General features: G+C 38.4%; 1 protein-coding gene across 1 annotated transcript; it reads left to right on the forward strand.

Moving 5' to 3' along the window:
• Positions 1 to 1269: 1269 nt before the first annotated feature.
• LOC100922739 (guanylate-binding protein 1) lies at positions 1270 to 21674 on the forward strand. The gene is made up of 11 exons (XM_031969367.1): positions 1270 to 1459; positions 9690 to 9898; positions 14685 to 14812; positions 14997 to 15106; positions 15756 to 15952; positions 16281 to 16505; positions 16855 to 17135; positions 18514 to 18726; positions 18933 to 19035; positions 19550 to 19743; positions 20745 to 21674. The coding sequence occupies exons 2-11, from the start codon at positions 9709 to 9711 to the stop codon at positions 20862 to 20864; spliced, it is 1761 nt and encodes a 586-aa protein (XP_031825227.1). The 5' UTR covers positions 1270 to 1459; positions 9690 to 9708; the 3' UTR covers positions 20865 to 21674.
• Positions 21675 to 23964: the final 2290 nt, after the last annotated feature.

A 23964-nucleotide genomic window follows, 5' to 3' on the forward strand; every position in this document is an offset into this window, starting at 1 on the left:
ATCAATAGATCTGTCAAATGATGATTTTTGCTAGTGTGGTGTGGGGAGGGAGAAAAAGAGACAGTTTGTAACTTAAAATGTAACAAAAAAATTTTGAAAGACCAAGGAACTGAAGCAAAAGTATAACCTGTAGCAATGCTTGAAGTGTTACAAAACTGTTTCTTATTGCTATTTATTATCATTATTAAATCTCTCCCTGATTTGAATTAGAAGCAGGGAAGAAAACTGCATATGGTTCTAAGGTCTGTAATTTCTCGTTCAGGCCTTTGTAATTCTTCACAATACTTTTTGGATTCCTTTTGGCAACAAAATCTATTACCAGGAATCATCGGAAAACAAAGCTAGCTGCCTATGCAATGACAGCATCTACTGCCTTCAATCCCTGTCTTACTGACAATCTGCCTTCTCTGTTTGTCTCTCAATATATAATCACTTGAAAGCACTAGAAAAAGGATCTCAATGTAAATCCATTCTCTGCTATTATATCAGAGTATATGGGGCTACAGGATCTCCATCCACAAAAAGATTTTGGAATACAAGATCCCTGAGGTTCCTGACAGCTCTGAATCTACCATCTTATTATCCTTAAGTCTCTGCTCTCTCTGAATCTGCCAGTTTCTGACTGCTTGAAATCAAAACATCTCAGTGTTGTCGAGTTAAAGGAAGACAAATCAGATTATACTCTGCTTTGGCCTACTCAGTGTGATGCTAGGGACTCCCAAATGAGAGAAATGAAAGGAATCAATAGAGCAAAGGATCAGTAGACAGGAATTTCAGCTCTTTTTATAAGATGATTTTCAGAATAAATAATATACCTATCCAAAAAAAATTGTCATCAACCTTGCAAGGTCATGAATTTTGGATGGCCTTCGATGTTTTTTTTTTCTTTTTAAAATAGCATTTATGCAAAAGTAGTTTTCAGCATTCACCTTTGCAAAATTTTACATTCCAAAATTTTCTCCCTCTTTCCCCTCTACCCCCTCCGTAAGACAGAGAGCAATCCAATATAGATTGAACATGTACATTTCTTCCAAATATATTTCCACAGTCATCATGCCGCACAAGAAAAATCAGAGATGATCTTCTATTTTAAATAATCCAAAGTCTGTCTTCCACCAGTGGAATTCAGTGCAACCTGACATCACCTGGAAAAAATTCCCATCCAGTGTTCCTCAGCATGTTTATTGGGTGCTTCCTCTTTTTGTCTCCTCACTCAGATACGCCCATAAAGTGCTTGCTGTTATTTTTAGTTTCCCTTTCCTCTGCTGCATTTCCATTTTTTTCTTTCTCAGAATTCGTTTATAAAATGAAACCATCACAGCCCAGTGATCAGAGAGCTTTGGACAAACAAACTGACAAGGAGATGGTTGGAGTAATGGGGGTAACAGAGAAGGGGAATCAAGGGAGTCACCAACGCAACAAAACAACAAAGATCTGGAAATTGTGAAGTGAAAAAGAGGTAAGAACTTTTCTGTATTTTCTCCTCCAAACAGGCTCTTCAGAAATGGTAAAGCAACTTTCTCTCTGTGATATGGTCTTTGCTTAGAATGTGAGGGGGAAGTTGGATGGAGCAGTCACTTCCCCTTAAATAGGACACTGTTGGTCCTCATCTACCTCAGAGGTCAGCAAAGTTTAAATCTTCATCTGCTCAGGACTCACTTCACATTGGTCGGGTCCACTTCATGTGGAGCACCATTCGAGGGGCTGGGAGCAGGGAAGAGGGAACTGTTTGGCAGAGAAAGCTTCTGGGAAGCTGAACTATCTTATGATTGCCTGTGATAAAAATTTCTACAGCTGTCCATATTGTATGTTGGAAATCTGAAGGTTTAATTGAGGAGAAGAAAGGAAATAGGAAATATCCCGAGTAGGAATCCACAACCCACTGACATTACCAAATCCTCTTCCCAGAATTCTATCCCATACAGCCAGGGATTAGAATTAGGCATTGTGGGGCTGTCAGTCACCTCTGGATCCTCCATCTCAGTTTCAAATCATGTACTCTTTCCATGGCAATTTACCTCTCTTGGCTTATGTATTCTCTATTACACTTTCAAAATGAACTCAAATCTAGGTTTTCAAGTAATAAAAATGCTAATGGACCAAAGCCAAGCACAGCATTAGATTAGGAAATAATTAATCAAAGCAGAAAGTACTGTGAATGAAAGGGTGACAGAGCAAGCAGGGACACAGCTCCAGATCCACGAGGTGACTTTGCATGAACCTACAGCCACAGAGAAAGAAACAATCAGACAGCACAGAGGGTGTAGTGGCTCCTATGGGAGGGCCTCTCACTCCATTGATGAGCTAAGATTTGAGGAGCCAGTAGCCAGAGGAACCATCAGTGTCTTGGAACTAGATTTTCTCCAACCAGATATATCCCCTGTGGGAGGTTATGAGGGAGAAAATAGACAGGGATATTTGCTGGCTCCTACTGGGCATGGCTGAGAGGAAGGTCAGGATCTTAGCCCCAGAACTATACTATCCCTGGAACTCCTGAGTATGGGGAGTACCTAAAGACTAGTTAAGGTTTGTCTGGATGTCTGGACACCGAGGCACCTAGATAAATTGGAAATTAAATTAATTTAATTAAAAATAATAAAATCATCCACTTTTCTGTTTAATTGATTAATTGGTAAACCTGCTAGGAAAAGTCAGGTCAATAGGCTTTTATTAATGCCTATAAGGTGCCAGGTACTAAGCACTAGGAAATAAATAAAACTCTTCAGGAGTTCCACACTAAAATGGGAAAGACAATATACAAACAGTTATGTAGAAGCAGGTATAGATGGGACAAATTAGAGATAATTTTAAATTGTATTTAAAATTGAAAAGAAGATCTCTGATCTTAAAAAAAACCCAAAACTTCTCTTCCCACCCTTTCTTTCTCTCCTTTTAAACCCCAACTCCTCACATGGATAAGTGATTAACCTTCCAGACAAAACAGCTAACTGAACAGAAGCCAACTATTCAGCTCCCACATATCTACTCTAGCAAATCCTTAGATTCAGAGGAAATAATGATGAAGAAATTCAGTGAAAAAGTGCAGTTGGTGACTTCAGCCTCAGAATTGTAAACAACCAGAAGGCCATGAGTAACAGGAAAGATCACATCTCCAGCACAACCAGAGATGGAAAGAGGCACAGTAGTCAGAGCTTTAAACCTATAATCAGAAAGGAGTGAGTTCAAATTTACCCTCAGGCATTTACTTACTAGCCTGCGACAATAACAAAACCACCTAGCATTTGTCTAGTGCCCATTCCTTAACTGTAAAATAGAGATAATAACAGCAACTATCTCACAGGGTTGCTGGGGGAAGGGGGAGGGTCAAATAACCTAGAGTTTGTAAAGTGTTTACCACACTGCCTTATACATGTGGATAGTTAAGAAATGCATGTTCCTGATGCTGAGTGAAATAAGCAGGGCCAGGAGATCATTATGTACTTCAACAACAATACTATATGATGACCAATTCTGATGGACCTGGCCATCCTCAGCAATGAGATGAACCAAATCAGTTCCAATGGAGCAGTAATGAACTGAACCAGCTGTGCCTAGCGAAAGAACTCTGGGAGATGACTAAGAACCATTACATTGAATTCCCAATCCCTCTATTTTTGCCCACCTGCATTTTTGATTTCCTTCACAGGCTAATTGTACAATGTTTCAGAGTCCAGTTCTTTTTGTACAGCAAAATAACGGTTTGGTCATGTATACTTATTGTGTATCTAATTTATATTTTAATATATTTAACATCTACTGGTCATCCTGCCATCTGGGGGAGAGGGTGAGGGGTAGGAGGGGAAAAATTGGAACAAGAGATTTGGCAATTGTCAATGCTGTAAAGTTACCCATACATATAACCTGTAAATAAAAGGCTATTAAAATTAAAAAAAAAAAAGAAATGCATGTTCCCTCCCTCCCATCAAGAAAACATGAAAGTGGTTTTAAAAAAATCCACAGGATAAATGCCCTGGAAAGCCCACGTAAGAAGTAGTTAATAAGAAACAAGAAAACAGTGTCCCTAACAGTGCCACCCAACATACTGTCACAGTACTCAGAAAGGGACAGCCCAGACAATGAAGGCTCCAATGTCCCTAGCATTCTGTCCAGAGGCACTGGGCAGGGCCCTGAAGATCCCGCACTCTGAACCTGAAGATCCAAGGGCATGGGGATGAGGCTGAGGAGAGGAACTTCAGCACAGGAACTCAGGGATCCAAGGCAAGACCAAAGAAGTCCTAGCACTTCTACCTTTTAAAATGAAGGCAGTAAGAAAAAAGAATAAGTATTTATATAAAACCTACTATGTCCATACTCTATGCTAATACTTTACAGAAATATTAATTCTTATGACAACACTGTGAGGTTTACAGTTGAAACTGAAGCAAATTAATGTTAAGTGTCTTGCTTTGTTATCACACAGTAAGTGACTGAGGGCAGATTTGAATGAGTTCAAGCCTCTGCCAGTCTTTTGTTCCTGGATAATGAGACCCAGATGGTGGACTAGGTATCAACCACCACCCCATTTCCCTGGATTCTGTGGACTAGCTCCACAGAGACTGCTGGAACACTTAAGATTAAGAGCAGAAATTCTCAAACTTTTCTTGCTTCCCTCAGCATCTCTATCTAAGGATGATCCACCAGTCAGAGAACTCTAAACCTAATGAATCCTCAATAGACAATCTGTTCAAATAGTTGTAACAAGTAAGCAGAGTGTAAATCAACTCTGTATCTTGTGTGTGCCCAGCTGGCATGATGTTTTCAGCAATGGTTTCTTCATATAAGGGACTCAAGGAGATGGAGCAACTTACAAGGTCAAGCACTGGAAGTTAAACCTGGGTACTTTGTGCTTGTGCAAGTGAATCTCATCCTCACATCTGCTTCCATAGTAGGAATTCTGTGGAGATTTGTTCAACCAATCGATCTGGAATCAAATAGGATGATGCATATGTAGGGATTTGCAAATCTGAAAGCTTTTCTAACTTGTCACCAGGATTTAAAGTCCTTCACAACCCAGCTCAAATTACCATTCTGGTCTCGTAGCACATTAATTCAACCTGGCCAAAAGGCCTTCCTGCTCTGACTGACACACAATATATTTCCAGTCTCTGAACCTTTGCATGGGCTGAACCCAATGCCTGGAATATATACAGTCTTCGCTCCTCTAAGAATCCCTAGGTTCATTCAAGGTTCAGCTCAGATATGACGTCCTGCATAAAATCTTTTCTTCATCATTCCAACTGCTGGTGATTCATTTCTGAATTTGTTTTGTGTTCATTTTGTATGTTTGTCTATGTAGTTATACATATAAAAGGCGATTCTTGGAGACAATGTAAACTCCTTGAAGGAAGGACTATTTCCTCTTCCTCTTTGTATCCCCAGTGACTAGCACAATGCTTGGCACATAATCGACCTTATTAAATACTCAATGACAAATTCACATGGAGACAGGTCAGAAGAGAGGAAAGAGCTCCAGAATCAGAAGATTTGAGGTCAGGTCTTATCTCTGATACCTACTATTTGTGTACAAGTCTTTAGGCAAGTCCTATAACTTTTTTGCCTCAGTTTCCCTTTCTGTAATCAAGAAGGTTGAATGAATAGCCACTCAAGCTCTAGGTTATAACCCTACTACCTACAGGTACTAGGTCCTTTGAGAACGCACAAGGGAGCCACACTCTCTTAATCAGTCAATTAACAAGTATTAATTAAGCACTAAATATGTGCCAAGCACTGTGCTGAATACTGGGAATTCAAAAAATCCCTTTCCACAAGGAGCTCAGAATCTAATCAAGAAGACAAAATGTAAATAAAAATGTTCAAAATGCAAATAACCTACATGTAGGATTAATAATAGATAGAGGGAAGATAATTTTCTAACCTTAAGGGGCACAGGAAAGGCTTCCTATACGAAGTGAAATTTTAACTGGGACTTGAAGGAAACCAGAGAAGCCAGGAGGAAGAGCATGGGAAGAAGAGAATTTCAGGAGTGAGAGACAAAAAGAAAATGGAAGTAGGCCCCAGGACAGGACCTAAAAGAAATCCATGCTTAAGAAGCATGGCATGGATAATGATCTAGTGTTATGGGCCAGAACTTGTACTTGAAGCAAGCATTCTTACAAGGTGCTAAGTCAGTGGAATTGGTGATACAATGGTTATCTAGTTTAGCGTGCTAATTACTAGTTCTCTAGTTCAGTATGACTGATTTAATCTTACAACAAATAATGGTTCCTTAGTGATATAATGGTTGGTTTATACTCAGTATACTGTAAATGATCTAATTATAATAGAGCATATAAACTGGGACAAACTCAGCCAGGTGGAGAAGTAAGAGACAGATTTATTCCATAGTCCAACTTTGTGGTGGCTGGAGGCTGAAGTACAAGCCCTGGGACTCAGAGAGACTCATTCCATCTTCATCAGCCTTGTGGTGACTGGCCTGTGCTCCTGCTCTCCCTGGTGAGACCAAGGCTGGTCTGAAAGGCTCTCCAGAAAGCTGCCCAGCCCCAGGCAAGGAAACTAGACTGTGAAGGAGAAAATAAAGAATTTGGACTTTAATACCTGGCTATTCTACTGGTGATTACTCTGTTGAAATAAAGGCTGGTCCAGAGACCTCCAGAAAATCAAGAACACACAATCTAGCAAAGGAGGCTGAGTAGAAGCAGTCAGGCAGTTAGGAAGAGAATGCAGAAAGACAACTTTGGTTTTTTTTAAATAACTTTTTATTGCCAGAACCCATGCCAGGGTAATTTTTTACAACATTATCCCTTGCACTCACTTCTGTTCTGATTTTTCTCCTCCCTTCCTCCACCCCCTCCCCCAGCTGGCAAGCAGTCCTATACGTATTAGATTACAGTATATCTAGGAACAATATGTGTGTGCAGAACCAAACAGTTCTCTTGTTGCACAGGGAGAATTGGATTCAGAAGATATAAATAACCTGGAAAGAAAAACAAAAATGCAAGCAGTTTACACTCATTTCCCAGTGTTCTTTCTTTGTGTGTAGCTGCTTCTGTCCATGCTTGATCAATTGAAACTGAGTTAGATCTTCTCTTTGTCAAAGAAATCCACTTCCATCAGAATACATCTTCATACAGTATCGCTGTTGAGGTATCTAATGATCTCCTGGTCCTGCTCATTTCACTCAGCATCAGTTCATGTAAGTCTCTCCAAGCGTCTCTGTATTCATCCTGCTGGTCATTTCTTACAGAACAATAATATTCCATAACATTCATAGACCACAATTTATTCAACCATTCTCCAACTGATGGGCATCCATTCATTTTCCAGCTTCTGGCCACTATAAACAGGGTTGCCACAAACATTTTGGCCCCTTTCCCTTCTTTAGTCTCTCTGGGGTATAAGCCCAGTAGAAACACCGATGGATCAAAGGGTATGCACAGTTTGATAACTTTTTGAGCATAGTTCCAAATTGTTCTCCAGAATGGCTAGATGTGTTCACAATTCCACCAACAATGTATCAGTGTCCCTGTTTTCCCCACATCCCCTCCAACATTCCGCATTATCTTTCCCTGTCATTCTAGCCAATCTGACAGGTGTGTAGTGGTATCTCAGAGTTGTCTTAATTTGTATTTCTCTGATTAATAATGATTTGGACCATCGTTTCATATGGCTAAAAATAGTTTTAATTTCTTCATCTGAGAATTGTCTGTTCATATCATTTGACCATTTATCAGTTGGAGAATGGCTTGACAGAAAGACCACTTTGAAGAAAACTAAGGGGAACACACACTGATGAAAAGAGGAAAGAGCTACATCAGCCTGTACTCATTCCTGGGGTGCAATTCCCCATGAGCCTACTGACTTAGTCACACAGAGAAAATCTACCTGGAAGGATCTCCCCAGAAAAGCTGTTAAGGGGCCATTTAGCATCACTTCTTTCAAAAGAAGGATAAAAAGTAGTTATTTTATCATGGTAGTATTCCACTGTAGACACAGAGAGAAAGAGAAACTGGATAGAAATATAGGAAATAAATTACAAACCCGGGCCAGAAACACAGGCTACTGATAATGGGGAATTCCCAAATATTCACGGGAAACCATTCCCTGCCAAAAAGATTAGCCAACAATTACATTTCTCGTAATTTTCGTTGTTAAGTCGGAGGATCACCAACCAATAGGGGGAGTTTTATTTTGGAAGGAATTCTCAATAACAGGAAGAAACTGACTTCTGTAGTAGAAATGATGAGAATCTTGGGGGAAATAGACTTTTCCCTCTGAGAGTTAGAGGAGAGGAATTCTAGGAATGCTGTATCCTAAGTTTTTTAAGGCACATTTCAAAGGGTTCAGAGGAAAGAGATGTAGGATGCTATGGACAGGGGCATTTGTTTGGTATAATATATGGGGGATGCTTTAGGAAAAGGGTTGGATTTCTAGCTTTTAAACTTTGTACTTCGGTGACTCTGTAATACAAAGTCACAAGAATTGGGAATGAGGGAGTGACATGGCCTGACCAGTATTTTAGGAAAACCCCTTTTGTGAGGTTTAAAGAGAATGAGTTGGAAGGAGAAGAGACTTAAGACAGGGAAACCAATTAGGGGACTTGCAATACTCCAGGCAAGAGATGATGACGTTCTCAACTCAGGTGGTTGATGTGTGACTGGAAAAAAGGGGAAACACACACATGTGTATATGCATATATATATATATATATATTATAGATTTCATAAACATCATACATTTCATGTATATCATATATTTCAGATATATGATAATTATTCTTGAGATACAAATGTCAAGGAAACTGATTGTATATGGGGGTAAAATAAGAGTGAAGAATCCTTGAAATATTGAAATATCATAATTTCAATGAGCACATATAAATGAATCATTAGAAAGCTGGGAGAAGGCTAGCTAGCAGTCCCCTGATGCTACACGGAAAAAATATAAGAATCCCCCCCAAAATCACACATTTTTGAAATGTGGTATTGGTGGATTATGTTACTGAATTTGACAGTCAAACAACTTGAATTCAAATCTCATTGCTTTACCTCTCTAAGCCTCAGGGTCTTTATCACTGAAGAAGAAGATGGCTAAAGTCCCTCCTAGTTTTAAATCTAAGACCCTGGGCAGGAAGAGCTCTAAAATTGAGATCAAAGCACCTGAGTTTGAAATCAAATCTTGGCTCTTTACTGGCTGTGTGACATTGAGCAAGTCACTTAAGCTTTCTGTATTTTAGGTCCTTTCAACTGGTTTAGAAGATCTATAAGGTCACTTCATTTTTGCTATCTGAAATGAAAAAACATGGGAAGAGGTGGCTGTCACTGCCTTATGTTGTAAATTACATTTGAACAGATAGAGGCTACCTATAAGCAATTATATTTAGGTTCCAATGAATGCAAAGAATGCATTGCAGACATGTTTGCATTATTAGGATTCCTACTACAAATTTCCATTGGTCTAACATCACTGACCAGATTTTAATTTTGAATAATGGAATTCAAAGAGATGTAATCACTTCCCTGATTTCAATATTTGCTCTAATCAGGACTTCATTGGAGGGTGTTAATGGGGAAAGAATCAAGAAAGCCTCTGGTTCTGCCTGGAAACAAGATGGATGGGGAGGGTCACAAGTGATAGAAGGAGTATGGCTACGAGAAAGTGGTTTCCCAGCTTAGGATTTAGAAATGACTGGTGTTTCTCAGGTCCTATTTGAATTGCTTTCACATTTGCAGGTGACACTCCACCTCCAACATGGCCGGTGATCATTTGATGCTAGCCCCAATCTGCCTGATTGAAAACAATAATGGGCAATTCATGGTGAACCAGGAAGCACTGCAGGTGCTTAGGACATTTACCCAGCCTTTAGTGGTGGTGGCCATTGTGGGGCTCTGTCGCACTGGAAAATCCTACCTGATGAACAAGCTGGCAGGGCGGAGAACTGGTAAGTAAGGATCTGCTCATCACTGTGTATACACATACAGAATATTATCCATTTGGATCAGATTAGGATCTTAGTCCTAAGAATAAACAACAGATCTTTGGAGGCAAGGTTCCTTCCTTAGTACACCTCATTCTTTTAAAATACTGTCATTTAAAAAAAAAAGAGGATAGAAAAGTGAATTAGAATATATTACATGAGTTTTTCTTTCCTAAGGGACACAAAAGGCACCAAAAAAGATAAAATAAAGGTGGAGCCCCTAAAATGAATGGTGGGACTAGATTTCTAAAACAGAGTTCATAGCGGTCAGTCACTGAAAATGACTTTGTTTATGACTTTTTCTTAGATGATATGTTACAAATATTCAATCATATCTTTGTTTCTTTGTTGATTACAATGATAATATATGGTATAGTCTATAACCTCAGTGTTTCAGCCTATGAGGTGAAGGATGAAGAATTGGGGATTGGGAAGAAGGAGGATTCCTATAGAGAGAGGAGTGAATTCATGTTTATGCAGAAAAAAAGTCTGTCCAGTTAGTTAAATAAGAAATATATAAACTGAGATGGAGCATAGAGTTAATTCATTCATTAATGGGAGACATTATAACTTTAATAAGAAAATATCAAACATGGTTTTCTTAGCACCCAGAATAGGAATGAATAAGAAAAACACATTGGTACCAGATAGAATGGAGATTACACAATATAAGCTACATATAAGAATTGATATTGACAGCTATACTAGCAAAAAAACCAAAAACCTCATGTACCATATACTGACTGAAAGAAATACTATAAAAAATAAATAAAAGGAGAGAACCAGATTCCAAACATGCATGGGTACATAATCCAATGAAATGAAATAAAGTAGCAGAGTGGATAAGAAACCAGAATCCGACAGTATAAGGAACACAAGTAAAAATCTATTTTCATCTAGAATGAAAATATAAAGAGGTAAATTTATTATGTATGTGAGTGATTCCATAAAAGTAGAAGCTGAATGATGTTACAAAACAATATATATAAATTTGTATTATAAGAAGAGATGTATGGGAAAGGACCATACGAGTTTTAAAAACCCAACATAGATGTGCACCAAATGGTATAGCATCTGTTTCATTTTTAAATATTAACTGAATTTAAAAAAATAAAATATAGATAATAAGAACACAAAATTGTAGGTGACTTTAATGTTCTCTTCTCAGAACTAGATACATTTAAAAGAAAAAGATTTTTTTAATATGGAATTTAATAATGGAGAAAATTAAATTATAAAGACATACAATTTCTTGTGAATATGTACATTTGTCAATACAATATGGCAATTTTATGAAAATAGGTTATGTTCTAAAGCACATAAAATGACTTTTTAATTTTAGAAAAATGAATTCTAAAGAATATCTTTCCAGGCTATGATGTAATTAAAATAACATCTTAAAGACTTAAAAATTATAAAGACATAGCTGAAGACTCAATAATAATATTTTTTGGTAAGGTACTTGGGGTTAAGTGACTTGCCCAGGGTCACAAACTAGAAAGTGTTAAGTGTCTGAGACCAGATCTGAACTCAGTTCTTCTGGACTTCAGGACTGGTGCTCTATCTACCATGTCACTTAGTAGCCCCTTAATAATAATATCTTTAATAATGAACACATCATAAATATATAATAGTAATAGTTAATAAATATATGAAAGAAAATAATGAGAAATATATCAAAATTTCCGAGTTCAAAATAATCCTCAGAGAGGAAAGTATGTATGTATGGAGATATATATATATATATATATATATATATATATGATTAAATATATATTAACAAATTAAAGACATTAACTAACTGAGTTGGCAATTTTTAAAAAGCCAGACAATAACCAAACAAGCAAACCCTGCATGATCATGAATAACAAAGTCTAGAAAATAAAACAGATATAATAAAAACACAAAAAACAAAAAATATTGTAGTAATTTTTATAAGTTGGTTTTAAAGACTAGCAAAATCATGGAAAACTTAGAAACATTTATTTTTTAAAGATGTAAGAAAAAATTATCTTTTTTAAAATATATAGATGGAAAAGAACAATTAAATAAAAGGAAATATTATAATAAATCAAACAGTTGCATACAAGGAAAATTGAGGTTGCTAAAAAAAATCACCTAAAATATACAAATATACAAAGATGGAAATTATCATAAATGATCTAGACAATTTTTAAAAATATAACCACAGAAAATGTCTTGGTCATTCAATCATATCTGATTTTTGTCCCCATCTGGGATTTTCTTGGCTAAGATACTGGAACAATTGGCCATTTCCTGTTCCAGCTCATTTTACAGTTGAGAAAATTAAAGCAAACAAGGTTAAGTGACTTGCTCAGCCTCACATAAGAGGAATCTGGGAGCAGATTTAAACTCATAAAGATAAAATCTCCTAACTCTAAGTCTACTACTCTATCCATTGGGTTACCTAGCTGCCCACATTAGTCAGCAATTCATAATTCTAAATGAGAAAGAATTCCCTGTCACTTAAGCATGAGATTTAGTGATCCAGACCCTACTTTTTCTAAAGAAGATAATGGCAGTGAAGCTATCTATTCAGCAGTCCATCCATGCAGGTGCAACTGTCAGGAAATTTAGTCTCAGATTTGGTCAGTGGGTTGATTATAAGGTAAAGGGAGATATCAATGAGTCAGACTTGCCTTATTACCCATCTATCTGTTTTGGTTAGATTCTGTCAGGAGGAAGTGATTCCAAGATTCTTCCGACTAGTAGAGGTTAAGCAGTCATGATTTTTAGTAATTGTTCTGCTATATAGGAATTTAAACAGGGTTTTATAGTTTTCTATAACTATTAGAATTATAACTATTTCATAATTTTCTTGAATGATCTTTTTCTCTTCTCCTCTCTCCCAATACAGTCTTCCTTTGGAATAAAAGCAAAGGCTCACCTAATATTCTGACTTTGGCCATCTTGTCAATAATGGCCTCTTGATTAGAAACAGGGAAGGATATGGTCACTTACCAGCTTATACAATTAGAGAAGACCAAGGTATGGGGGAAGATAGGGTATGTTTAATAAGCTAAATAATAAATTCCCACAGAAAATTAAAACTCTCTTACAAGTCATTTCATAAGATAGACTCAAGTTCACAAAATGGAGACTAAGAAACCTGAAAGGACTTCACAGCTATAGCCATTTCCAACATCAATTATAAAAGAGCTACTAAGTAAAAAATATTTTGGTTCAGATAGATTTCTATCAAATCAAAAGAATAGTTAATTAGTACCTGTGTTACAAAAATTCTCAAAAACTGAGAAAGTAAAAAACATTGTCAAATGCCTTTCATGACAAAACTATTGTCCTGCCACATAAATTAGGAAAGAAAAAGAAGAAATAATAAATTATAAACAAATATCATTTATACTGATGCAAACTTTTTCAATAATATTAATGAAACAACAATAGACTAGGGAACTGAAAATATGAGTGGTGAAGGAGAATGAATTGGACACCCGAGTAATAAGCCAGATAATGGTGTCTTAAAGAGGAAATCAAGAAAAGGGGGCAGCTAGATGGTGCAGTGGATAGAGAACACCAACCCTGATATCAGGACTTGAGTTTAAATGCAGTCTCAGACACTTAACTCTTATAGGATATGTGACCCTGGACAAGTCACTTAACCTCAATTACCTCAAAAATTTATTTATTAAAATAAATAAATCAAGGAAAAGAAGTTAAGAAGAGGGTTAAGTATGAAAATAAAGGCTAATGAATGCTGCTTTGGACATAGTAGGTATGAAATGTCTATAATTTACCAATTTTAAAATGACATTGGGAATGAAGGGGCTAAGGGAGAAATTCACCAGAAAGGGCTGGTATTTCTATGTATTTAGATATAGATGTGTGTATGTACATACACACACACACACATACATGAGAGTGATATATGTGTATATGTATATTATGTTTATGTTTAAATTTTAATGATAAGTGAACAGACAGGCAGACATAAAATGAACTGAATACAAAGGATAATTTCAAACTTGGGAAGCTGCTAGGGTCACCGGAGAGATAGTACAAGGTATTAGAAGAAGATTTGCGGTTTTAGCCAGAATTATAGGAAAGAATAGAGGTGCTGATGTAGCAAACGAACTGTCAGAAAGCTAAGAGGAAAACTAAGAGAGTCAAATCATGAAAATCCAGAAAGGAGTGAGTATTGTAGCAGAGAATGCTTAAAGGTGCTGAATGCTGCAGAGAGAAGGATGAAGACTGAAAAAAATATTATTGGATATGGAAATAAAGAAATCATTGGCAACTGGACATAATTGATTCAGGAGAGCATCAGGATAGAAGACAAATTTTATCAAATTTTAAGCATTTCGAAATAGAGAAACAAAATCTAGGAACAAAAGCTAGAAAGAAAAATCCCAAGCAAAAACTGTAGAATCCATAAAATACCAGTGAGCCATTCTGCTAAGACAAATTCAAGACATACATTTTTAAAAGGAGTTTTACACTTTAAATAAAGATCAACAAATAATTGGGGAGGATGGGAGTATTTGCTCTTCCTATTTCCATCACCAAGGAGTCTAGAAGGGATAGGGTCATAGGCAGAGGTAAAATCAGTTGCCTTGGCAAGTGTTTGAGGCAGGATCTGCACCCAGCTTTCTCAATCTACATCCAGCACTCTTTCCACTATGGCCCCAATTGGTGTGTGCTTCACGTGCCCCAAATGTCACAACTCCCACTTTGACACCATCTGGACTCATCCCTCCACACTCTTGTGCAGGCTTCTCCCTTGGATCCACCGTGCAGTCTCACACCAAGGGCATCTGGATGTGGTGTGTTCCTCACCCCACGAAGCCGAATCACACCCTTGTTCTCTTGGACTCTGAAGGCCTGGGTGATGTGGAGAAGGTAAGAGGAGAAGGATGTCGCCATGCTTAATCAATGTTACTAAGCACTGTTGTTCTAGGCTTCAATTGTAATAACAGCCAATGAGTTGATTTTTCCCCACTGCATAATCATGATAATCAAGGACATCTCACAGAAGTGACCAAGAGCCACAGATTCAATCCCCATCATGTGATCTGGCTTCTAGGGAGACAACAAGAATGACAAGTGGATCTTTGCCCTGGCTGTGCTATTGAGCAGCACCTTTGTCTACAACAGCATGGGTACCATTGACCAGCAGGCCATGGAAGACATTTAGTATCCTTTCTGTACAAAATAAGGCGACACTGAGGAAGCACTTTGTAAACTTCAAAGGTCTGTCCCAATGCTAGCTCTTACTGCTCAAAGGAGGAACAGCTGGGACAGCTCCTCCTCTTCCCTAAGAAATAAATTGGGTAGTTTGCCCAGCCCTCTCACACCTAAATCCGATTTACTTGTATGTCATGGCATCACCTCCTGAAACCATGATCCTCTTTGAGAACAAAATATAAACAATAACAACAACATAGAGATAGAGAAGCTCACTCCCACCCCCCACCCCTCAAACCCGCATTGCTGTCAGGAAGACTTAGGTTGTAATTCTCCTTTTGACAGGACAAACCATTGAATGCCTCAGTGGCCCTCTAACAATTCTAAACACCACTAAGTGTCAAAGGGAAATTACCCACTGAGAATGATGGAAATTGATGAAAATAAGCATCTGGTTGAACACTCGCCTCCCTCCCACACACACACACACATGCACACATTAAGTTAATTGTCAGGAAAAGCTCTTATGTTGCTGCTACAAATGGCAGTAAGGTAACCCAAGGAAAGGAGAAGTAAAGGACTTTAGGAAATTGGGAAAATTAAGGAATGATGGCTGCTGGACTCTTTTTCTGCCAAATTTCCTTAATTAAAATCTCAGTTATGTGACAGAACTGACAGATAAAATCAAGGCAAAGTCCTCCTCTAGAACTGAGCAGATGGATGACTCCATGGAACTTGTGAGCCTCTTTCCAGACTTTGTGTGGACTGTGCGTGACTTCATCTTGGAGCTGAAAATCAATGGGCAGCCTGCCACCCCTGATCAGTACCTGGAGAATGCCCTGAAACCAAAGAAAGGTCTGATTGGTTAAGGGTTGGGCAGTGGGGGGTAATCCCTGATAATGCTCTTCTTTGTCTCTAGTTATCTTTGTATAGTCACAGTCTCCAGACTCCTTAGAAAACAAAGGAATGTGGTACAAATCTGAGAAGTGGTTTAGGTTCAACTAATATTTATATTCATGTGACAAGTTCTTTGTCCTTTCCCTTTTCTCTTTCTTTAACCAACCTCATGCCTATAGACTTTGGGTTTAGGAGTGAGTCAGATGTTCTAAACAAGATATGATTTGAGGGGACCGATCTCCAGGCAACTTTCACTCTTTACCATATTGTCCTTCCTTCCTTTTAGGTACCAGTGAAGAAGCTGGAATGTGTATCCAGAAGTTCTTTAGAAACAAGAACTGCTTCGTCTTTGCCCCACCTGCTTATGGAAAGAAGCTCTTAAAGATTGAGCAACTTCATGATGATGAACTTGATGCAGACTTTGTGAAAAGTGCTGAAAATTTCAGCAATCATATCTACAATAAAGCGAAGGCCAAGACTCTCCCTGGAGGTGCCATGGTCAATGGGCCACGTGAGTCTCTCTCTCTCTCTCCAACAAGTTTTATGACTGTAGGGAACACTAGCATGAGACAAAAAGGAGTCTTCTTCTTAGGATAATCATAGACAAAGAGAATGATTGTCTTCTTGCACAAGATCAGTCCTATGTGCCAGTCTGATGAATGCATCAGAGCTTTGGTTACCCAAAACATCTTTCTTTTTTCTTAAGCAATTTTACTTCTTCCTGATTCTTCCAGAAAGTTCATTTTCTCAGAAACAAAATGGAACCCCCACTTTCCACATTGCTAAAGAATAAAGATACAGACTCATTCCTAAACGGGGTAACTCTAGCCATCCTTTTGATCAATCCATTGTCTTCCTAGGCCTAGGAAACCTGGTTGTGAACTATGTGGAGGCCATCACCAGTGGAGATATTCCCTGTATGGAGAATGCGGTCTTGGCTCTGGCTGAGCTAGAGAATTCAGCTGCAGTTCAAAAGGCCTTTACAGTGTATGAAAAGATGATGAGACTGGGGATCCAGTTCCCCACAGAAACCATTCAAGAACTGCTCTGTTTATATGACATCTGTGAGAGGGAAGCCATTAATGTCTTCATCAAGGACTCTTTCAAGGATGTGGACCAGAAATTCCAAAAAGCACTAGAGGTACCTTTCCTATTTTAGGACTTTGCCTATGAATGACTTCTCTTAGTAAATTTGAAAGCCTCATCCCTCAGTATTATAACCTGATACCCCATTTTCAGTATTACCGGTAACCAAAAGACCCATGGTTCTTGCATATTTTGTACACCTAGCATAATATGATCAACTAATTTAAAATCTTGAGAAGATAAAAGGCTATGCATGAAAGGTCCACTTGAGACTGTTGGTCTGCAGTGCAGGTTACATACTATAGTATAAAGCAAAGACAGACATGGGAAGGGCTTTCTGAAAATTTCAGATCAAGAAACTTGTTTTCTTCATATATTAAAGGATCCAATAGGAGTTGTTCTCAGGCTAATTGATCAGAGAAGAGATTTAGTCCCCTTTGACTACCTCTCAAAGTGCATAGAAACAACAGATTTTGCTTCTATAAGAATGTATAGGCAAGATGCCTAACATTGTCTTTTTAAACATTTATTTATTTTTAATTTAGGGAATAAGACAAGCATTCCATAATACAGGAAGACAAAAAAGATGATTGCACATAAGCCCCAAAATCTAGTATATTTAACTTCTTATGCCTATTAAATATATAAAGTTATTATGTAAATTCCTTATTCTTTCATTTATTTTCTTTCCTCTCATTCCATCCCTAGAGATGGCAACCATTAGACACAAATAAGAAAGATACAGAAATGATTCAATACATACTTTAATCTATCAGTTCTTTCTTTGGATACAGATAGCGTCTTTCTTCATGCGTCCTTTATTTTTAATGTGTGTATTTATAAAAGTCAAAATGATTTATTTGCTCAGTGTTAGTTTTTTTTTTTTTTTTCCTGAGGCAATTGGAGTTAAGTAACTTGCCCAGGATCACACTGCTAGGAAGTGTTAAGTGTCTAAGATCAGATTTTAACTCAGGTCTTTCTGACTTTAGGGCCATTGCTCTACTCACTGCACTACCTAGCTGCCCCTCAGAGTTTTATTTAAAATAATATTGTTGCTGTTGTCTGCAATATTTTCTTGGTTCTGCTGCTTTTGCTCTTGATTATTACATGTAAGTCTTTCCATGTTTTTCTAAAATCATTGAACTCCTCATTTCTTATAACAGAATAGTATTTATCAGAATCATACACAACAGAGCTAACTTTTTCTCAAGGGAAATCTTCTTATGGAAAACATCCTAACAAGTGGAATAATTTAAAAAGGCGAGGTCGTGATTTCTCTTTCATTAGAACTCTTCGAAGAAAGCTTGGACAATTGGTTGAGTGGCACGGAGCATGGGGAAGATTTAATGACTACTGAGATCCTGCTGAATTCTGAGATCATGTGTTATTTTGCAGCCCTTATGTTTTACTTCTTTGTTCTTTATTAACTCTAGAACCAACTGAAAGCCAAGCTAGATGAATTCTGTAAACAAAATGAAAGAGAGTCGCAAGATCGCTGCACAGCTTTGCTTCAGGATATTTTCAGGCCTCTGGAGGAAGCAGTGAAGCAGAGTGCCTTCTCCAAACCAGGGGGCTATGACATCTACCTTCAGCAGATGCGAGAGCTCCAAAAGAAGTACAACCAGCAGCCCAAGAAGGGGATCCAGGTAAACTTCCCTTTGGGCTTAGGGTTGCAGACTGAGGGGAGCCAGAAAATTTTCAGAGTCTTTTCCAAGCCTCAGGATAAATAGTAAATAGTACTGTCAGTTGGAATGATCCACAAGTCAGCTCTGCTCACACGACTGAACAGGCCTTGGGTTTCCCCTTACATCACTATTTCTTGTTTTAAATTCATTGTCCTCCTATCCTACAGGCAAACAAGATTCTGGAAGAATACTTAAAGTCAAAGGAAACTGTAGCTGATACAATTAAGCAGGCAGACCAAAGGCTTACTGAAAAAGAAAATCAGAGGAGAGGTGAGAAATCCATGCAGGAGACTCTTCCCTGCATAGTCCAGGGAATTGTGCATGCCCTCTGCTTTCAGAAATGTTATGTAAGATGCCTTAATGTCCTTGAGAGCATTGGGATTCAACAAAAACTCTTTTTTTGCTTCCTAAATCTTGAACTCTCTCTAAACAAGTGTTGGGTACTCTAGTGAAGAGCTCTAATAAGTTTTTTCTATTAAGTCAATCTAATAGAGAATAGGGACATAAGATTGGGGGAGTTTATTTTTGTTCAGTCTTTTTAGCTGTGTCCAGCTCGTTGTTGCACCCCATTTGTCTTGGCAAAATTTTCCAATTCCTTCTCCATTTCATTTTACAAATGAGGAAATTGAGGCAAATAGGGTTAAACAATTTGCCCATGGTCACCTAGCTAGCAAGTGTATGAAGCCAGATTTGAACTCAGGTCTTTCTGACTCCAGGCCTGGCACTCTATTTATTACACCATCTGATTGCCCAGTTAAAATTTTAAATTCTTCTTCCTTCTCAGAGCAAGAGAGGCAAGCACAAGCTGCAGCAGAGGCTGCAAGAAGGATGGAGATGGAGCTAAGGAGGCAGGAGCAGATCAACTGGGAAATCCAAAGGAGACAAGAAGAAGAAATAAGACAAATGTTTATACGTATGGAAACCGAGAAGAGAAGATTGTTGGAAGAACAAAAGAGAGAGAGGACTAGGAAACTAGAGGTATTACAATGCCCCAATTCAACATTTGTCTTCTTTCCCATTCCCCTTAATGACTTCAAGAAATGGAGATTTCTCAACTACAACACTTGAAGAGTAAAAATGTTGGCCCTAAAGGAAAACATTAATATAGTCCAGGAGAACATCTCTTTTTATTAATCCATTTTGCAAGCATTTATTAAGAATCTGCTTTGTGGAGTCACTGTGTCAGCCTTGGAAGATTGGGCGGGGGGGAGGTAGACATAAGGAAAAGAAGGAAGGAAGGAAGGAAGAAGAAAAGTAAATAGGGAAAGAGGGAAAGGATGGAAGTGAAAGAAAGAGGAATTAAGGAGGAAGGGAGAGAAGGAAGGGAAAAGGGAGAAAGGGAGGGAAATAGAGAAAAAAGTGTGGAGAGAAAAGGAAGGAAGGGAGGAGAAAATGAAAAATGGAAGAATGGAAGGGAGGGTGAAAAAATGAAGGAAGAGTGGAACAGGATAAGAGGGAAGGAAGGAAGGCATGGAGAGAGGAAAGAAAGAGGGGGAGGATGGAAGGAAGGCGGGAGGAAAAAGAAAAATTCAGAGAATTCAGGGAGTTATTCTATTTTTCTGATTTTCCAGAGTGCTTCTACATTACTCCTTGAACACTCTTGCCCTATATTGTTAGTTTTCTTTATACTCCCTAACTAGAATGCAAATTCTCCTAAGGTAAGGGTGGCATTATATATATATATATATATATTTTTTTTGGTATCCTTCACAGAGCTTGGCAAAGTGTCTTGTACTTTCACCTGTTCAATGAAGAAAGTTCATAAGTAGCTAGAACTCAAGGCTGCCAATCAGCAAGAAACGCAGTAGAACATAACCTTCCTGAAGCCAGAGGCTCTTACTGTATTTTGTCTTTCATCTTGACAGTGTCTCCCACCACTTAGGACCTAGTGGCAGAGCTTGCTTGGCTCAAATTGCATTGCTAAACCTAAGAGAGGTTCTTTACCTGTTGGATGCCTTTTTGTTCTCATTTCTCCTCAGGAAGAAGCACGAAAAATCCAGGAAGAACAAAGAAGGGCAATGGCTGAACAGGCACGAAATCTCCAGAAATTTCGGCAGCAATATAATAACCATAGCTCAGATGTCTGTCCTATATTGTGAAGATATGAGCTTCACCATCTCACCCAGAGCTACAGAGTTGTTTCCAAGAGAAATGTTGACAGTTCACTGGAGACTCAGCTTGCTGAAGTAATAATAGAATTGGATAACTGAATGACCAAAGGCATTGGTTAAACCCTGGTCCAAAGGATGTGCCTTTAAAAAAATAATATTCCTGACTAGTAAGTGACCCTTCAGCCTTTGCTCAAAGTTCCCCAAAGACAGAGACTTCACTGCCTTTTTAGGCAAAGCATCTTGATCCACTTTTGGTCAGCTCTCTTTGTTCGGAGGTTTTTCCTTAGCAGGGCAGGAGTTTTCCCTACAAATGCCACCCAACTCTGCTTCCTGTGAATGATCTCACCTTGTCCAACCCTTCCCATTTTGAAATGGAAACTGGAAAAGAAGACAAGAAAAAAAAGGAGAAAAGGGACATTTGATGGCTTGAAGCATATCCCCAAAGAAGCTTGCTGCTGCTGCACTTTCCCATGTGGGATCTCTAGTTCTAGGGCCTCTTTTCATATAAGGGTATGGGTTTACTGCTCAGAAGTGGACAAATGCTCTCCTTCCTCTCCCTTACGAATGTCAACAAATCAGTACTGTTTGCTATAGATCATTGTACCTGCGTTAGTAGTTGGGCTGTCACCCCAGGACAAGCTTAGGTGCCTCTGAGCAGTGGGAAAAAGCTGAACAACTGACTAGATGAGGAGGTGAAAGATGTGTGCCCGATCAATGGATTAACTCAGAGGGTGGCATCCCAAGAGCAGCACACTAGGCAAGGGTGAGAGTTGCAAAAAGGTTCCCTTCTTGCTGATGCCTCTGAAAGCAAAATTCCTTGGGACCTAGAGGTAGACCTGAAGGGAAAGATTAAATTGGGCTTCATTAATGTGGGGACCAGAGCCACACATCTCTCCTCCTGTCCCATCCATCTCTATGAAAACTGCTCTTCCAGGACTGCCAGTTGTCCTTGAAAATTTGGGGATATAAAGGAGAGGGATATTATAGCAGAGGGTCTCCCCAAGCCTTATCTTCTATTTCTCCTTCTCTTCCTCCCCCTCATTCATTTCTTTGTCCTCTTACTAGCTCCTCTTCTTCCCTCCTCTACGCCTTCCTTCTCTCTCCTTCTCTCTGTCTCTCCCCCTCTCTCTCCCTTTCTCTCTCTCTTTGACACACTCTCTCCCCTTTCCCCTCCTCCTCTCCCACTCCCTTTTCCCCTCCCTCATTCCCTCTTCCCTCTTCCCTTTCCACCTCCCTCTCCCTGTCTCCTCCCCCTACCCCTTTCTCTCCCCTTCTCCCTCTCCCTTTCTTTTCTCTCTCAAAACTGAAGGCAGGGTGAAATCTATTTCAGATTTTCCCAAGTTTCTATCATTAGAAATTGCAGGTTGAAATCATAACATTGCATTCATGACTAAGTAGGCAATGAGGCAGCTAAGCCTCCTGGGTAAATGAACCAATTTAAGGAGTGCTTTAAGCCCAGTATTATGAAAGGAGATTGGAAAGTAGATAAACTAGACTGACTCTATCCTGACTTTGTAGCCTTCTTTGATGCCAAAGGATTAGGGTGTAAATTCTGAGCGAAAAGAACATCCTTTTCCCACACCTTTGTATTTTCAGGGTTTAAGTTAGTCTTGTATATACCAAATATTCATGAAATGCTTTTTTAATTGAATGAAAAAAATAAATATCCAATGGTACATCTTTCTCCTCTAGTGAGATGTTTCCTCTGGACCACTTGATTTTTTTTTCCAGTGGAATGTCACAATTTTTCCTTTCATTATCTTTGTATTAAAACTGGTTTCAGAAGGAAATTTGGAATTTAGATTCAAATGAACATAGTAAACCCATGTCTTCTGAGATCCTTTATAATTCTACATTTAGGGTTCTATGAGGAAGAATCTTTCTTCCATTACCCACATGCCCAACTTCTTGTTGACAGCCTTTTTTTCCTTCAAGCTATTCTCCATAAGTGCGTGAGATGAAAAAGACCCCCTACCCAAAAATGACTACTCAGAGTTCACTCAAAGTAGAAAGGGTTGTTTATTATAGCAAATCATGAGTGGCAGAGTAATCCCACTTAGAGATAAAGAGATTCACAGTAGGAGGCCCAAAGAGTTAGTACAGACATACCATTTTTATAGGTTCTGTTACAAGAGATTACACCACAAATTAGAAATCATTAAGAAGCGTGAGGCTCCCTAATGGGATATCGCTGTCAAAAAAAAATGGGAATGGAATGTTTCAGTTTCCCTGAAATTACCTGCTTTTTAGGAAACCTTAAATCAGCAGATAACTAAGCTGACAGTATTAAAACTAATAGGTTAAACAATGTCAGACATTGATAAATGCCACCAGTTTAGGTTAAGTAAATGTGTCTGTAACTGGCCTTAGCTTTAAGTAAATAGAGGCTTACACATAGGTCATAGGGAGATGCAGAAATAATGAAAATAAAATAAAATTTAAAGAGCATTCCCACATCCCTGTAAGTTCTTCCTCCTATCTTTCCAATCCATACATAAGTAATAAGACTTGTGTGATTTGGGGCTCAAGCCTAACAATTGCATAAGACTCTAGCCTGTGGTGGAAAGAATGATTAGTTGTTTTGAAGATGAACAAGTCAAACAACTTACACCAAAAAAATGGAAGAGGAGACAGGTTATGAAGAGTTTTACAAGCCAAAAGGAGTATTTTATATTTGGTCCTAGAAACAGTGTAACACTGCAGTTTATTGAAGGGGCAGGTGATGGGTAGTGTGACATGGTCAAATTTGAGCTTTAGGAAGATAAAAACAAATTTGAGAGAAAACTCTCATTTTCACAAAGAGCTTATAATCAGAAATATTTTGCTTTTGCTATAGTAAAGAAAATCAGAATTAACTGAGAGAAAGTACTACCATGAAGAGGTATCAAGGAAGGTATACTGTAGAAAGCAAGATTTAACTGGGAGTTCAAAGATATCAGAGACATATTCTATGTCATGTGACCCACAGGATGGAGGACTAGCTATTCCCTCCAATCCCCCTGATTTTTCAAATTTCTCCAAATTGGGAATTTTTCATTAGAAATAAGATAAGTTCAGCTCTCTCCATTAGTTAGACCACTAACACTAA

This window comes from Sarcophilus harrisii, chromosome 4 (genome assembly GCF_902635505.1).
Source record: "Sarcophilus harrisii chromosome 4, mSarHar1.11, whole genome shotgun sequence".
Taxonomy (NCBI): Eukaryota; Metazoa; Chordata; class Mammalia; order Dasyuromorphia; family Dasyuridae; genus Sarcophilus; species Sarcophilus harrisii.

Excerpts from the sequence above, each read along its gene's own strand:
- LOC100922739 (XM_031969367.1), top strand. The coding sequence starts at position 9,709 with ATGGCCGGTGATCATTTGATGCTAGCCCCAATCTGCCTGATTGAAAAC. Across the intron at positions 15,953-16,280 it reads TGCCCTGAAACCAAAGAAAG|GTACCAGTGAAGAAGCTGGA; the intron begins GTCTGATTGGTT and ends CCTTCCTTTTAG. Across the intron at positions 17,136-18,513 it reads AATTCCAAAAAGCACTAGAG|AACCAACTGAAAGCCAAGCT; the intron begins GTACCTTTCCTA and ends TATTAACTCTAG.